Source organism: Acinonyx jubatus, chromosome B1 (assembly GCF_027475565.1).
Source record: "Acinonyx jubatus isolate Ajub_Pintada_27869175 chromosome B1, VMU_Ajub_asm_v1.0, whole genome shotgun sequence".
Lineage (NCBI taxonomy): Eukaryota > Metazoa > Chordata > Mammalia > Carnivora > Felidae > Acinonyx > Acinonyx jubatus.
In genome coordinates, this window is record NC_069382.1 from 67,284,045 (window position 1) to 67,301,669 (window position 17,625).

At 37.7% G+C, this 17,625-nt stretch overlaps 1 protein-coding gene across 2 annotated transcripts in view; it reads left to right on the top strand.

Moving 5' to 3' along the window:
- The first annotated feature begins 7,880 nt into the window (after positions 1-7,880).
- The window catches only part of CB1H4orf45 (chromosome B1 C4orf45 homolog), a 98,662-nt gene continuing 88,917 nt past the window's right edge, over positions 7,881-17,625 (top strand). Inside the window, exon 1 of one of the 2 annotated variants that reach the window (XM_053216772.1) lies at positions 7,881-8,077. In XM_053216772.1, the coding sequence (XP_053072747.1) occupies positions 8,014-8,077 (64 nt within the window). In that variant the 5' untranslated portion in view covers positions 7,881-8,013. The remainder of the gene's footprint in view (positions 8,078-17,625) is intronic. The other variant, XM_053216771.1, reaches the window with a different exon arrangement.

Below are 17,625 nucleotides of genomic sequence, written 5' to 3' on the forward strand. Positions count from 1 at the left end.
AGGAAGAAAGTGAGTTGGGTAGAGGGAGGGTGCTGATGGAGGAAATTTTTCACAGGTAGATTTTTCCAGGCAGGACAAAGACTTACTCCAAGCAACAATGAAGTATGGCATAGCGCACTGAATTCAACTAAAGACCTGAGGGGTGGAGTTGAGGAGCTTCCAAATCAAAAGTACCTACCCTGACCCAATGCAGCCAGCAGTATACTCATTAAATAATAATAATAATAATAATAATAATAATAATAATAATAAAGCTGTCATCTAAAACTGAGTTGCCCTTTGGAACCCAAGGAAATCTGTTGGTGACCCTCTAAGAGAGCAACTCATAGAGGAAGGGACTTGTTTCCCTTCCTGTCTTGTCAAGGAGTCTGAGTCAGAATGGCGGTACATTGAATGGAATGGTAACCAGGAGCCCACTGGTAACTGTGTGAACTGAGGAACAGAGATTAGTAGAATTTCACTTTGGCCAGTGGAGAGACTTAAGCAAAATGTGTTTGAACGACAATTAAATTAAAACTTAAAGCAGAGAATAGAGAAGATTGTACAGGCATTGGGGACTTCCAGAGATCTGTACTGGTTAAGGGAGAAGAGGAGAAATTTCCTAGGGGCTTGATTTTCTGTGATTATAAAGCTAAGAGGGGCATTAAGCTAGGAAAATCTGGGATTGAAGGTTACTGTCACCTCAATTGTATTCACAGGCTGGAAAGCCATAATAACCCAGAGAGAATAGTTTCTACTTACAATCACTTTTTCCTATGGGAGAATTTCAGTCATACTAAAAGTACCATTTTGACTGATATGATTGTAGAAGATCAAATTTAGATTCCAGTTATAATAACACAGAAAAAATTAGCTGGATTTGAGAATTCACATTCCGTGTCATGAACGTACAATAAGCCAAAACTTTGACACTAAAGTCTCTGAAACTCACTGACCTCATTAATAAATCACGAGTAATAATTCTGTGTCATAACATTATTGTGCAGATAATGAGAAAACTCTTGGGGGAGTATTTAGCACAGTGCCAGGCACATAGTAAATGTCCAATTATATTTGTTCATTGCTCATTAAAGAAGGTTTTGCCAGAAAATTAAACTGGTCGCCAAAGAAAGACCACATAAAATGTTAGAGCAAACTCTAAGGGCTTTTGAAAGCCAAGGCACCATGCATGAGAAAGAGAGATGACAGTTTCTTTTATCACGTAGAGTAGGGAGAAAAGCACCCTGAACTGAAAATCAGGAAGGTGGTTTTTTGTCCTGGCTCAGCTTCCAGCTCCCCTGTAGGCTTGGTTAGCTCATTAGCTAACCTCTCCCAGCATCAGATTGCCCGAGGGAAAAGTGAGGGGCTCAGTCTCCATAATAGCTAAGGTCATTTTTAACAAGAACAATTCACATATTTGTAAGATATGACCATTACTGTTGCTAAAACACTTGCTTTAATTATTTATCATTTTTTGATGCATAGTATAGCAATTAGGGGATAGCAATTATAATGTTTATGGTTTTAATTAAAAAAAAAACAACGGTGCTTTTATAGAAAAAGCTTAAGTGTGTCATGATCCCAAATTAAATTAACTACAACTGTGGGAAGTTGGATTGATTAGACAGACAGGGAATAATAACACCACTATATTCCTGGTGCTAATATCTGAATGATAGCTAAATGAGTAGGAGGAAGAATACAGATACTTTCCAGAGTTGGTCTTGGAAACCCAAATTTAAAAAGTAAGGTTATTATGGTCACAGTTTAAATGTGTATTAGTCATGTGTATTTTCTAAAGGGAGAGCTGGGAAGTGGCAAAGGTGAAGGGTGGGGTGATGAGACTAATATTACGAGTCTTTACTGAGTACACACTATGTGACAAGTACTGTGACAAACATTTTACTTTTTTTTTTTGCCCTTCGAGGTAGGCACAATAATTCTCATTTTACAGAAAATCAACCTGCCAATATTACACAGAACAGTTGTTGGGACTAGAAGCTAAGTGTCTGACTTCATTCTGTAAGTTTTCTAAATTATTGTCTGAAAACAGGAATATAGGGAAAGGACATAAAAATATTCGGTGCTTATGGGAATGCAAGCTAATGCAGCCCCTCTGGAAAACAGTATGGAGGTTCCTCAAAAAACTAAAAATAGAACTACCCTACGACCCAGCAATTTCACTACTAGGCATTTATCCACGGGATACAGGTGTGCTGTCTCAAAGGGACACATGCACCCCCATGTTCATAGCAGCCCTGTCAACAATAGTCGAAGTATGGAAAGAGCCCAAATGTCCGTCGATGGATGAATGGATAAAGAAGATGTGGTGTATATATATACAATGGAGTATTACTCTGCAATCAAAAAGAATGAAATCTTGCCATCTGCAACTACATGGATGGAATTGGAGGGTATTACGCTAAGTGAAATTAGTCAGAGAAAGACAAAAATCATATGACTTCACTCATATGAGGACTTTAAGAGACAAAACAGATGAACATAAGGGAAGGGAAGCAAAAATAATATAAAAACAGGGAGGGGACAAAACAGAAGAGACTCATAAATATGGAGAACAAACAGAGGGTTACTGGAGGGGATGTGGGAGGGGAGATGGGCTAAATGGGTAAGGGGCACTAAGGAATCTACTCCTGAAATCATTGTTGCACTATATTCTAACTAATTTGGATGTAATTAAAAAAAATTAAAAATAAAATTAAAAAAAACAAAAAACAAAACAAAACAAAAAGAAATGTATTTTATAGAAATAAAAGCACTAGTATATAACAATCTAAAAAAAAAATTTGGTGCTTAAAAGTATAAGGAAAGATTCGCTGGCACAGGGATGGCAAAGCTCCCCAATTCCCAAAGTTTCCCATATTCCCAATTTGAGTATTATTATGTGACTTCAGCAAATTCTGACCTATATGCACCTGGAAATTCATACCACTCCTGTATTATAAGAGTTTCTGGTCAGTATCACATATATGTCATTAAAATGCAAAGCTCGATGCTTCCCCAAATGCTAGAACAAGGTATTTTTGCAGGGCCACAGCACAGGCCTCTGCAGTTGTACTGTTGAAGTGGTTAAATTGGCGAAGCCAGACAATAGCCAGAATTTCACTTGTGCCGAGCAGCAAAGCCTGTTTGTTTCATTAGAGGAAGCTGCTACTGATTCATAAACAATAGGGATTTTCTCTAATAGAAGTGCATCTGGCGGCCACAGGAGATCATCTTTCATCCCCTATAATGAGTTCAAAAGCTGTCATAACATTTTATGATGATTTGGGCTTAATTGTAACTGTTGTATTAGCCTGTTGTGTAGCATATAGAAATCCACACCTAGTTAATACTTTTATTTATTGGCCTTGGTTTCCTTTTTCTGTTATTTATCCTGTCTTCTTTTGTGGTATTACTACTACTCACTACTCACCCAAGCTGGAAAACTGGGGTCATCCTGACTCCTTACAATCTCTACTCGACACATTCCCAAATGTGTCTCTTCTCCATTCCTGTCACCTCTGCCTTGGCTCAGGCTCTCATCTTTTCTTTCCTGGACCAATTCAACAGCCACCAGCTGGGGCCTCCTGTCCACAGGCTTTTCTGCTCAAGCTCATTGTCCTTTGTCCTAATGTCCTCTCTGCCCACCCCGGCCTCCATCCCCCCATTCCTTACCTAGATGCTCACCATTCTTTGAAATGCAGTTCAGATGTCACTTCCTCCAGGAAGCCCTGTCTCACCACATGTGAGCCCTCACCTTCTGTCCCAGGCTTTGGCAGGTGATCTTCCTCTCTTGCGCATTGGTACACTAGCAGCTTTCTTCAGAAAAGCAAAAATACTCTCAGGATTTCTTTCAGTTAGCAAAAACAGGTACTATTGTAGGTCTTTTGTAAAAGCAAATGTGAACTAACATGAACTTTCAGAAACCGGGGAGACTTCCCTTTATGCCATTTCAGATTACAAAAGGTTCCACAGAGGGGCATCTGGGTGGCTCAGTCCATTAAGTGACCAACTCTAGATTTCTGCTCAGGTCGTGATCTCATGGTTCATGGGATTGAGCCCCATGTCAGGCTCTGCACTAACAGTGCAGAACCTGGTAGAAATTCTCTCTCTCCGCCCCCCTCTCTCTGCCTCTCCTCTGCTTGTGCTCTCACTCACTCTCAAATAAATAAATAAATAAATAAATAAATAAATAAATACTAAAAAAAAGGTTCTATAGGACTGCTCTGCCTTTGGATATTAAGGAAACCTGTGTTTACTAAACATATTACTGTAATAATCATTGACCTTACTACATTTTATCATAACTCTCTGTTGATGTGTCTGTTGTCTTCCTATAGAATGTTAACTCATGCTGTTAGAAGTAGGATAGAAAAAGGTCAACAGGCAGATAGTAAAATACACAAGAGACATGACCAGAAGGGTCATAGAAAATAATGCAAATGACTCTCAAATATATGAAAAGGTGTTCAATCTTGATAATAATGAGAGAAATATAAATTACTATGTTACCGTTACTTATCTGTCATAAATCCAAAAGTCTGACAAAGTACTCTGTGTGTGAGGCTATATGGAATAGGCATTCTCACACATTGCTGTTGGAATACAAATGGGCACAATCATTACGGGGGGACATTTGACAATATCAAACAAATTTATATATGCTTTTATCCCTTAGTCATACTTCTAAGAATATATCCCAAAGGTGTTCTGCAAAATATATGAGAAGATGTATGTAGAGAGCTATACTCTGTAGCACTTTTTATAACAACAAAATATTGGAAACAGCCCATATAACAATAGAAGACTGGTTGGATAAATTATGGTAAATATATACAATAGAGTATTTTGAGGCTGTCCAAAAATGAGAAATATCTTTATATAATTCCATAAAGTAATTGCCAGATGTGTTCAGTGACAAAAGCAAGGTGGAAAACGTGTTCAGTTGACTACCGTTTTTCTGAGAAAGGGGAGGACAGTATATATTTACTTATAGTTTTTAAAATTTTTCCCAGGGCACCTGGGAGGCTCAGTTGGTTAAGTGCCCAACTCAATTTCGGCTCAGGTCATGATCTCATGATTCATGAGATTGAGCCACATGTGCTGAGGCTCTGTGCTGACAGCAAGAAGCCTGCTTGGGATTCTCTCTCTCCCTCTCTCCCTGCCCTTCCCCACCTCTTGCTAGCATGCACAAGTTCTCTCTCTCAAAACAAACAAACAAACAAACAAACAAACAAACTTTTTCTGTAAGGAAAACGAAATAACGGGATGGAGATGACAAGAATAAAAGCTAGACATTTGTAAATATTTCTTATTTTAAGGATTTCACTTTGGAACCAGGAAAACATCTTACTTAATTGTAAAATACTTTTAAAAAAAACCCTAACATGAAACAAAACAAATGAACCTAAGTATGTATTGAGTTGGTGAAATAATTTCACAGAAAACCAATTTTCCTCCTCTATTTTCCCTTCCCTCCAGCCCTTTGCCATCAGAATTGGGAACCCTGAGCCCAGGACAGATGTGAAGTTTGTAATAGCTTCTTTTGTTTTTGTTTTTTTTAATGTGTATTTCCTTATTTTGAGAGAAAGTGAGCCTGGGAGGGGCAGGGTGGGGGGGGGAGAGAGAATCTCAAGCAGGCTTCATGCTGTCAGCACAGAGCCTGGCTCGGGGCTTGATGTCATGAACTGTGAAATCATGACCTAAGCAGAAATCAAGGGTCAGACACTTGACCGACTGAGCCACCCAGGTGCCCCCATTTGTAACAGTTTCTAAGATGAAGGGGAAGACTGTATTTCCCTTCATGGGTTAATGGGAGGTCATCAGCCTAAAGCCAAGAACTCCTTTATTTTCTGCTCATTTTACTAAGGAATTACTTTTCCTCATCTAGCTTCTTCCTTCCTTTCTCTTCCCAGCACCACAAAACCCACGAGCCCAAGGAGCAGGTTCCTATCTTCCACTAGTAGGTTTCCAATACAGACAGCTTGGAAAATGATAGGTCCAAAGACACAGATAGGGAATTTTCTGAGAGAAGCTTTCAGCTAGAGATAGAGAGCCCTGGCTGCAATAACCAGAACTAGGCAACTTAAGAAAAAGTAGAAAACTTCTGAAACTGCAGAAGGCCACTATAGAGGGCACAAAGATGCAGCGCAGGTCAGGATCAAAAAAATGACACCAAAGAAGATCAGTAGCAAAACAAACACCAACTCTTGTTGACTACACAAGGGAAACAGGATCATTTTCTGTTTAGAAGGGTTGAGCGGTTACAATGAGGGGCATTCCTGTATAACATATACGTACACCTATGCTGTCTGGTCCTCACACATCAGGTTCTCTGGAAGTTGGCGGGGGGGTGGGGCAAGATGGTTCTTTGGGACCTATACCTGTGGACAGAAGGAGATAGAAACATGATTGGGCAGAGGGTGAAGTTGAACTGTGATGAGGGCTCAACAAATTTTAGTCCATCACGTAAAAAAAATTGTTTTGGGGCAGACAGCAGTGATTGGCTATCATACTCCCACCTCACTTAGTCACCTGACACAGGCTGCCCAGGAAAGGGCTCAACTCCCAACAGAAGGGGCAGTTGTCTGAAGCTAAAGCAAACCCTGAAGGAGCTGTCAGCTGGAGACTGTCTGCTGACAGCATTTCCTGCAACTAGAAAACAAGCCCTTCCTTGAAGGGGAATCTGGGTGGCACATCTCTCTGCCTACCATGCTACCAAACCTCTTCATAGTTCATAGAGACTCTTTGTACTTTTTAAAAAATTTTTTAAGTTTATTTATTCATTTGGAGAGAGAAAGAGCACAAGCAGGTAAGGGGCAGAGAGAAGGAGAGACAGAATCCCAAGCAGGCTCTATGCCATCAGTGCAGAACCCGACGTGGGGCTTGAACTCACAAACTGTGAGATCATAACCTAAGCCAAGATCAAGAGTCAGACACTTAACCAACCGCACCACCCAAGTGCTCCAAGACTCTTTACATTTTAATTTTTTTCGAAGACAAACAAAAGGTACTACATTTAGTAAAGAACCTCATATATTTAGTGTTGAATTTGAAATTACCATTAGAATTTCTATTCCACAGATTATCAGGTTGATGGTCAACATTATATTTCTGGGCAGGCTGAAATTAGCTGTTCATTCACTTATTCACCCCACAAACGTTTATTAAGTATCAGTTGCATCGAAGTGTCTGGAAATTGAAAGATGAATAAAGATGCTTTTCCCATGAACTCTTGGGAATTAGATTCTAGTAGGGTGGCAGATCATTAAATAGACAGGACAAATGGTAAGAGTTTAAAAGACAGGTATAAGCAATACGCTATAGAAGTTTAAGGGTCATGAAGGAGAAAATACTCAGCTATGTCTGCAGGCATCCTCCTGGGAGAGGACAGGTGGCTTCTGGCTCTCAGATGACAAGAAATATTTGCATAGGAACGTTATAGGAAGAATGAATTGTATGTGTAAAGACTCATAAGAATGAAAGAGCATCACATGTTATGGGAACCGTAAATACACTGATATGACCAAGGCACATATTGTAAGTATCGGAATTGGGGCTGGGAAGATACATAGACATAGATACAGATATCATTGTTCATTCATTAATATAATTTTATATTGTAATTTATCTGGCCAGTGTTTCTGAAATACATTTGATCATGATTTGTGGTTTTTGCCTATTGTTTTGTTTGCAATAACACCCCTCTGCAGGACATTCTTTGGGAAATATTGAATGAGGTCTTGATTGAGCCTGCCAGGTTATCTGTGACATAAGTCTATTCTAGATCTAGTACCTGAACAGGTCTGTTCTGACTTGATACTGACAGATTTAAAAAATATATTATTAGCTACAGTTTCTAGGAATGTTATGATGGTATCCATCTCTCCTTGGATACTGGAATATAGAACTTTGTTAGAAGGAACACCATATCTCCCTGTTGTAAAGAGTCCTTAACAACCACCCAGTTCGTGGCAGAGACAGGGAGAACAGAGACTGCAGTCTTTGACTCTTTCTGGGGCTAAAACCTGAGCCATGGCATCTGTATCATTTCGAGAGCCAGTATCTTCCACAGTGGGAAAACGGATGATTGTTACAGGTAGAGTTTTTGTGTATGCTTTCACAAGGAAATTCACAAGAAATTTCACAAGGGATAAATTCTTTATCCCTCACCTCTATGATGCTCAGATATGATACTCACGTAATGGATGGAAGAATGAAATAATCACATACGTTTATTTTATACAATGCTGCTACTCTTACGCACACAGTGTGGGCATCAACACCATGCAGTCATCAACAGATCGGCGACATCCCAGTTTTCACTATACCTAAGCTAACTTTCACAAAGGAACATTTTTATATCACAAAGTTTATGTTTTTTTAATGGGAACTACTTTGATGTTAACAAAAAGTATACGTTTGATCAAATTTTAATTATTACTGATTTAACCTTTTTGTGTTTTTAGAAGTTTGACATATTTGGTTAATAAGTATTTTGGCAAAATGCACATTAAACCCCAGAACAATTGTTGGCTTGCATTTTCCTTCAACTTGCTTTAAATGATTTGAATGGTGTTTCTGTGTGGAATTACAATAACATGTAATTAAATAGAATACTATATGACTAATTGTGATAAGTCTGCAAGAAATAAACTAAATTTTATCTTATTTCCTTCATAATTTGAAGTCATGAGCATATTTTATAAGCTTCTCCCCTTGCCTATCTATGAAGTTCCACTTGAATCATGGGAAAGCTGGCCCCACCTATTTGCTATCCATGTACGATTCCAGTATACATGTATACAAGTATCAGCACTGGAAACCTGTACCCCATGAGAACAAACTTTGTCAACTAGAGTACAATGCCTCCTTGCAGTACCTCTTGCCTTTAGACTTAAAGACTCTAGTCATTTCCAAAGTTACTTAGGTGAACATCTTTCCCCCCCATCCCCTTCAGTTAGACTCTCTTGTCACAGTCTGAATTCCTTCCTGGAACCCCCCTACTTCTTAAATTATTTTTTAAAAAATTTGTATGCATCAAAATTTGCTCTTTGTGCTGTAAAGTCTATTGACAAATTCATAAGGCCATGTACCCACCATCAGAGTACCATACAGAATAGTTTGACCCCTCTAACAATCACTTGAACTTCACCTATTCATTTCTTCATTTGCTCTCCCCGAGCTCCTAGCAACCATTGATCTTCTCACTGTGTCTATAGTTTTGCCTTTTCCTGAATGTCACAGAGCTGGAATCATAGGCATCTAGCCTTGTCAGATTGGCTTCTTTCACTTGCCAATATGCATTAAGCTTCCTTCATGACTTTTCATGGCTTGATGGTTCATTTCTTTTTAGAAATATTCCATCATATGGGCATCTCATCATTTATCTATTCATCTATTGAAGGACACCTCGGTTGCTTTCAGTTTTTAGCAACTCTGAAAAAAAGTCTCTACAAACATTTGTGTGCTGGCCCAAGTGTGGATATGTTTTCAAATCAGTCTGGTAAATACCTAGGAATATGATTGCTGAGTCGAATAAGTCTGTGGGTAGCTTTGTAAGAAACTGCCAAACTGTCTTCCCAGGCAGCTGTGTCGTTTGCATTTCTACCAGCAATGGGTGAGCATGCCTGTTGCTGTGGCATCCTTGCTAGCATTTGGTTTTGTTTATTTGTTTTGTTTTGTTTTTTACTTTAAGCCATTCTAATAGGTATGTAGTTACATCTCACTGCTGTTTTCATTCAAAATTCCTTAATGACTAATGTTTATGGACTTGTTTGCCATCTGTATATCTTCCTTGGTGAGATGTCTGTTCATGTTGGCCTATTTTGTAATTGGGTGTTTTGTTTTCTTATCGTTGAGTTTTAAAGTTCTGTATATATTTTGGATACAAGTCCTCTATCAGGTAAGTGTTTTGCAAATGTGCAAATGTCTTCTTCCCAATCTGTGACTTGTCTTTTCATTTTCTTAGCACAGTCTTTTTCATATAGAGGAATTTTTGGGGTTTTTTAAATGTTTATTTTTGAGAGAGAAAGAGAGACAGAGTGTGAATGGGGAAGGTGCAGAGAGAGAGGGAGACACAGAATTCGAAGCAGGCTTCAGGCTCTGAGCTGTCAGCACAGAGCTCGACGTGGGGCTTGAACTCATGAACCACAAGATCATGACCTGAGCTGAAGTCAGACACTAAACTGACTAAGCCACCCAGGCGCCCCCTCATGGATTACACTTCTGATGTTGTATCTAAAAACTCTTCACCAAACCCAAGATCACCTAGATTTTTCTTCTTTTTTTTTTTTCTAAAAATGTTATCCTTACGTGTTTTCAGTTAGATCAATGATTTGTTTTGAGGTGATTTTTCTGTTTCTTAAACTTTTCATTGAACATCAGCCAATAAATTTCCTCTTTTCCTTAAGCCAGTTTAGGTTAGGTTTTCTGTCACTTGCAACTGTTTTTCTTCACTGATAACTTAAAATTTCTTCTAATTTATGTCAGTGTATACTTAGTGTCATGTATTTACATAGTTCCAAGTTGTCATCTTCAAGAGATTTCAGTATATTGATATAGAATAATTAACTTCACATTTTCCTGTATTTTATATTTAATTTCCAGATTTTCACTGTTATAATAAAGCTGCATGAATACTTTTGCATAGATTATTTTTCTCTTTCTGTTATTATCTTGTGGTATATTTACAAAGAATGGAATTAGCAGGTGAGAGATAAAGGAAGACTCCATTATTCTACAAGATGATTCAGTGTGTATTTACTTAGTGTACTTTGACTGGTTACCTAATTTGACCACTCCATCAACTTTTATATTTCTATCAAATTTTAATATTTGCCTTTCAAAATATATTTTTGAAACTAATTTTTTTTAAGTTTACATATTTAGAGGGAGAGAGACCACACGCACAAGCAAGGGAGGGGCAGAGAGAGAGGGAGAGAGAGCATCCCAAGCAGGCTTCAGTGTGCTGACAGCACAGAGCCAGACATGGGGTTCCATCTCACAATCCATAAGATCATGACCTGAGCCGAAACTGAGAGTCAGGCACTGAACTGACTGAGCCATCCAGGTGCCCCAAAACTAAATTTTTAGCGTAATGCTCTGAAATTAAATTTAACAAATGTAAACTGAATCCCTATTCAATCTTAAAAACTTGTCCAGGAGGGGTGCCTGGCTGGCTTAGTCAGAAAAAGAAGCATTTGGAACTCTTGATCTAAGGGTCATGAGTTTGAGCCCCATGTTGGGCCCAGAGATTACTAAAAAAAAATTAACAAATAAAATAAATAATTTGGGGCTCCTGGCTGGTTTGGTTTGTGGAGGTTGTGACTCTTGATCTTGGGGTTGTGAGTTCTAGCCCCATGTGGGGTGTGGAGATTGCTTAAAAATAAAATCTTAAAAAAAAAATAAGTAAATAAAAATAAAAACTTGCCCAGGAACTTTGGAGTTTACAAAAATGAACATGAATAAGATGTTCCTTTTCTTCTAGAAGCTTATAATCTGTTACTATGTTTAAAATATTACAGGTTATGCTGTTATCCTATTTGTATAATGTAAATACCCATCATAGCATAGTGTGGTATTAAAAGGAAACACAAATCTAATTCCAAAGCCTTAAGGAATAATGTAAAAGATGTAGAAAAGTAGGAAAATTATATTACACTGCACCCCACAAACTAAACCATACATTTTGTTTTGTTTTTCTTGTTCATTTCTTTTCTTTTTAAATATCATAATTAGCATAAATTACCTCCTACATTATAGGTGGATTTAGAATGTATTTAGTTTGCATTTAATAAAGGGATAGAGAATCTCTTTGAAAAAAGTGTCAGTGAGTTCAACTTTTAAACTTTAAAAAAAGGTTGACATGTAACTGTTAAAAACAAAACAGGCTCAAAATGGAGTTACTCATGCTAAGCCTCACCTTACCAAACTGAGACTTGGCTCAAACAGCATAGGCTCTCTCAGAAATGGGTCTTACTTACACCAGCCTATGAGGCTAGCCTCATCAGCACTAGTTAGATAATCTGCCTGATAGATGCCTGCAATCCCCTAAGGGAAAGTAACCCTGTAATAACCAATCCGCTTTTTGCCTAGTATAATTTCCTTGTTCTTGCTTCGTGCCTATAAAGGTCTTCTTGTTTTGCACAGCTCCTGGAGCTCCTTTCCATCTGCTAGACTGGTTCCAGACAATTCATGAATCACTGAGCAAAGCCAATAAGATCTTTAACATTTGCTCCATTGAATTTTGTTTTGGAGTAACACATACTCCAGAAAGTACACTAATCCAGTATTCAGCTTGATAACATTTTATGAAGTGAACACTGTGCCTATGTATTTACTTCTTACATCAAGATAGCCAACATTTTCATCACCCTAAAAAGTTGCTTAATGATCTTTCCCAGTCAATCCCCCCAAAGTCAAATAATGTTCTGCCTTCAATAATCCATATGTTTTTGATAACTGTGAGTTTAATCTGATAGGGCAAATTAATTACTTATACTTTTAAGACATTTTGTTTGTGGGCTTATTCTACCATAAAGGATTCACTAGCAGGGGTGCCTGGGTGGCTCAGTCAGTTGAATGTCCGATTCAGCTCGGGTCATGATTCACGGTTCGTGAGTTCGAGCCCCGCATCGGGCTCTGTGCTGACAGCTCAGAGCCTGGAGCCTGCTTCCGATTCTGTGTCTCCCTCTTTCTCTGTCCCTCTCCCCCCATGCTCTGTCTCTTTCTCTCAAAAATAAATAAACATTTAAAAAAATGTTTAAAAAAAAGGATTCATTAGCAATTTGTTAAGTTCTAAGACATAGTGAGGAGATTTGTAAAGGTGTGATTTTTGCATTACAGAGATCTTATATGAAAACTAATATCACAAAGAAAATTATGAAGAGATTTTAAAAATATTTTAGAGCATGGTTATATATCTTTAAAACATCTGTTTACAAAATAACAGGTTGCCCGGTTCTAGGTCCTATGAGGTTTTAAAATTTAATTACATTTATTTAAAAATACATTCTTTAAATTGAAGACAACACAAACAAATGGAAAGATAATCCATGCTTGTGGACTGGAAGAACAAATATTGGTAAACTGTCCATATCCAAAGGAAGCTATAGATTTGATACAATCTCTACCAAAATACCAACAGCATTTTTTCATAGAACTAGAACAAATAATCTTAAAATGTGTATGGACACAAAAGACACTGAATAGCCAAAGCAATCTTGAAAATGAAGAACAAAACTGGATGTATCAAAATCCTAGATTTCAAGGTATACTACAAAGCTGTAGCAATCAAAACAGTATGGTACTGGCACAAAAATAGACACATAGATGAATGGAACAGAATAGAGAGCCCAGAACTAAACCCGTGATTATATAGTCAAATCATCTTTGATAAAGGAGGCAATAATGGGCAATGGTAAAAGGACAGTCTCTTCAACAAATGGTGTTGGGAAAATTGGATAGGTCCATGCAAAATAAGAAAACTGGGCCACTTTCTTATACCATACACAAAATGTATTAAGGACATGAAGCCATAAAAATCATAGAAGAGACACAGGCAATAATCTTTCTGACATCAGACATAGCAACATTTTTCTAGCTATGTTTCCTGAGGCGAAAGAAACAAAAGCAAAAATAAACTGTTGGAACTATATCAAAGTAAAAAACTTCTGCACAGTCAAAGGAAACAATCAACAAAACTAAAAGAAAACCTACTGAGGGTGCCTGGGTGGCTCAGTCATTAAGCATCTGACTTCAAGTCAGGTCATGATCTCATGGTTCATGGGTTCATGAGTTTGAGTCCCACATCAGATGAACATGAGCCCCACTTCAGGTAAAACACAAGCCCTGCTTCAGGTGAGCCCTGCTTCTCCCTCTTTCTCTTTCTCACTCCCCCTCATAGGAATCTCTCTCTTTGCCCCTTGCTCACTTGCACCCTCAGTCCTTCTCTCAAAAGAAGAAGAAGAAGAAGAAGAAGAAGAAGAAGAAGAAGAAGAAAAGAAAAGTGTACTGAATCAGAGAAGATATTTGCAAATGACATATCCAAAAAAAGGTTAATATCCAAAATACATAAAGAACATATACAACTCAACACCAAACTCATGATCATGATCATGATCATGATCATGATCATCATCTTCATCATTATTTATTTAAAAGTGGGCAGAAGACATGAACAGACATTTCTCCAAAGAAGACATACAGATGGCCAACAGACACATGAAAAGATGCTCAACATCACTCATGTTGAAATGCAAATCAAAAGTACAAAGAGCTATCATGTCATATCTTTCAGAATGGCTAAAATCACAAGAAACATAAGAAACAAGAAGTGTTGGTAAGGATGTGGAGAAAAAGGAACGCTTGTGCACTGTTGGTGGGAATGCAAACTAGTGCAGCCATTGTGGAAAATAGTATGGGGGTTCCTCAAAAATTTTAAATGGAACTACCCTATGATCCAGTCATCACAATACAATTTGCTCAAAGAATATGAAAACACTAGTTTAAAATGACATATGTGCCCCTATGTTTATTGCAGTATTATTTACAATAGCCAAATTATGGAAGCAGCCCAATGTCCATCAATAAATGAATGGATAAAGAAGATGTGGTACACACACACACACACACACACACACACACACACACACACACTCACACAGAGCAATATTACAGAGCCATAAAAAAGAATGAAATCTTGCCATTTGCAACATCATAGATGGATCGAGAGAGTATATAATGCTAAGTAAAATAAGTCAGTCAGAGGGGCGCCTGGGTGGCTCAGATCATGATCTCGCGGTCCATGAGTTCAAGCCCCGTGTAGGGCTCTGTGCTGACAGCTCAGAGCCTGGAGCCTGTTTCAGATTCTGTGTCTCCCTCTCTCTGACCCTCCCCTGTTCATGCTCTGTCTCTCCCTGTCTCAAAAATAAATAAAACGTTAAAAAAAATAAGTCAGTCAGAGAAAAATAAATATCATATGATTTCACTCATATGTGGAATTTAAGAAATAAAGCAAACAGGAGACAAAGCAAGAATTTCCCCTTTCTTTCTTTCTTTCTTTCTTTCTTTCTTTCTTTCTTTCTTTCTTTCTTTCTTTTTAATTTTATTCTTTAAATTTATATCCAAATCAGTTAGCATATAGTGCAACAGTGATTTCAGGAGTAGATTCCTTAATGCTCCTTACCCATTTAGCCCATCCCCCCCTCCCATATGCCCTCCAGTAACCAAGAAACAGATACTTAACTATGGAGAACAAACAGATGGTTACCAGAGGGGAGGTGGGTGGGGGATGGGTGAAATAGGTGATGGGGATTATGAGTTCATTTATCACAATGAGCACTGAGTAATGTATAGAATTGTTGAATCACTATATCGTGCACCTGAAATAATATAACACTGTGTGTTAACTATACCGGAATTAAAATTCAAAAAAAAGAAAAGAAAAGAAATACATTCTTTCATTCAAACTTTTTCATGAATTCCCACTTGGTCCAAATTAAAGAGATAGATGGAATAATTAATATGGGTTATTAAATTAAAAAGGCAGCATAAAAATGATCTAATTTAACCTATCATTTTTCAGATGGAAATACTGAGGTTCAGAGAGCTAAGTGAGTTGCTTAAGGTCACACAGCCTTGATCAGAAGAATAGAAGTGTTCACTTGCCCCCTATTTATATGGCATATTTATGTGCATTATATCCAGATTACTGACTGAATAAAAAATTGATGTATTTAGTCAGATATCATATACCTACTACAAAATCTGCTCCTGTAAATCAGAAATATTGTAGAATCCTACCATCTAAAGGAATGATCACAGCATGGGAGTTCTGTTAGAAATATATTAGAATTGGAAATACTCTCAAGGAAATGGCCAAAACCCAATATGATGAATGAAACTATAAGTGGTAGAAGTACATAAATGTGTATGTAATTTTGAAAAGCACTGCTCCATTAGCCTGGGTTTCAGACCCATTTATTCATCTCATTTTTTGCCCTGGGAAACTGTCACACTAATAGTTATGTCTCAAATTCAATTACTTTAAAAATAGAAAATGACTCTTCACACAGAACTGCCACCGGTTTCCTACTTGAAGAGAGAATAAAATTGTCCTACAGCAAATTCACCTGATGCCTTATCACTATAATTCATGAAGCAAATATTTTACATTTTTGAAAACTAATTCATGACAAAAGCTTATACATTTTAATGGTACTGACACATTCGGTTGGCTAATCTGCGTTTTATTCTGTAGACACAATATATGATTTGCCTGAATCAAAATTTATCTCTAAGGGACAGCAGTTCCAAATCAATCCTAACTTGCTGGTCATCTAAATCATCACTGATGTAATTTGTGAGAAAACAAAAACAAAAATAAAAACAAAGAAATCCAAAACATCAGTTACTGCTTTCACTTTGAAAAGCAGGACAAGCTTTGTCTCATATTCTGTTTTTTGTTTGTTTGTTTGTTTGTTTGTTATTTTGGGTTGTTTTGAAGAACAATAAACACTTTTATTATATGAACCCAAATGGGAAGGAGTAGGATTTATTTGCCTTTCTAGGCTTTCATTTAATTTTCCAAAGTTGATCCTTTGTAGGTTACATTAATATCATTAAAAAAAATTTTTTTTTAATGTTTATTTATTTTTGAGAGAGAGAGACAGAGACAGAGTGTGAGGAGGGGAGGGGCAGAGAGAGAGGGAGACACAGAATCTGAAGCAGGCTCCAGGCTCGTAGTTGTCAGCACAGAGCCTGATGTGGGGCTTGAAATCATGGGCCGTGAGATCATGACCTGAGCCAAAGTTGGACACTTAACTGACTGAGCTACCCAGGTGCCCCATAATATCATTTCTTTAAATCAGGGACGAATGCTCAGGATGAAGCAAGAAAATTTTTTTGTTGTTGGGTCAGGGTTTGAAAAAATGGATGTTTCTGTTAAAGCTTAGCTGATTGTTCACTGTAAGCTGGGCACCATGCTACCTACTAGGAAATGGATACACATGAACCTCTTGCTTCAAGAGGCAAAGACTAGCAAACTGAGACTTCATCGTGGCTTTTTTTCTTAACCTAACTTTAAGGATAATTGTACCTATTTTCAAAGGCTTGTTAGGATGATTTAGTGGAATGAAAGTGGCCTTTATATAACATGAATTCAATTAACTTTTTAAACTTTTTTTTCTTAAGAAGCTATTAAAAAAAAAGCTATCTTTTTCTTGAGAAGATGAGTAGAGGAGGGAGGGACTGGGGAGAGGACACAAGAATCCCTCTAAAATCTCATTTTGTCTTAAGAAGCCAGCCAAGTACACTCTATTTCCCAAAGTCTGAAGCCATAAGCAGGTTTGTAATGGGTATAAAGAGAAATAATTTAAGATTATCTAAGTCGGTGGTTTTAAAACAATACATATGAATCACCTGGAGAGTCTTGTGAAAATGCAAAGTTCTGGGCTGGGCATTTCTACCCAGCTCTCAGGTGAGGCCCATGCTGCTGGGCCAGGGACCACACTGAGTAACATGGATCTAAAATTTCTGGCTCTACCACTTACTTACTGTTGTACTCTGGACCATGTATTTACCACTCTGTGCCTCAGTTATACCATCTGTAAGAGGGCAATAATAATACCTACTTTGTGGGGTTGC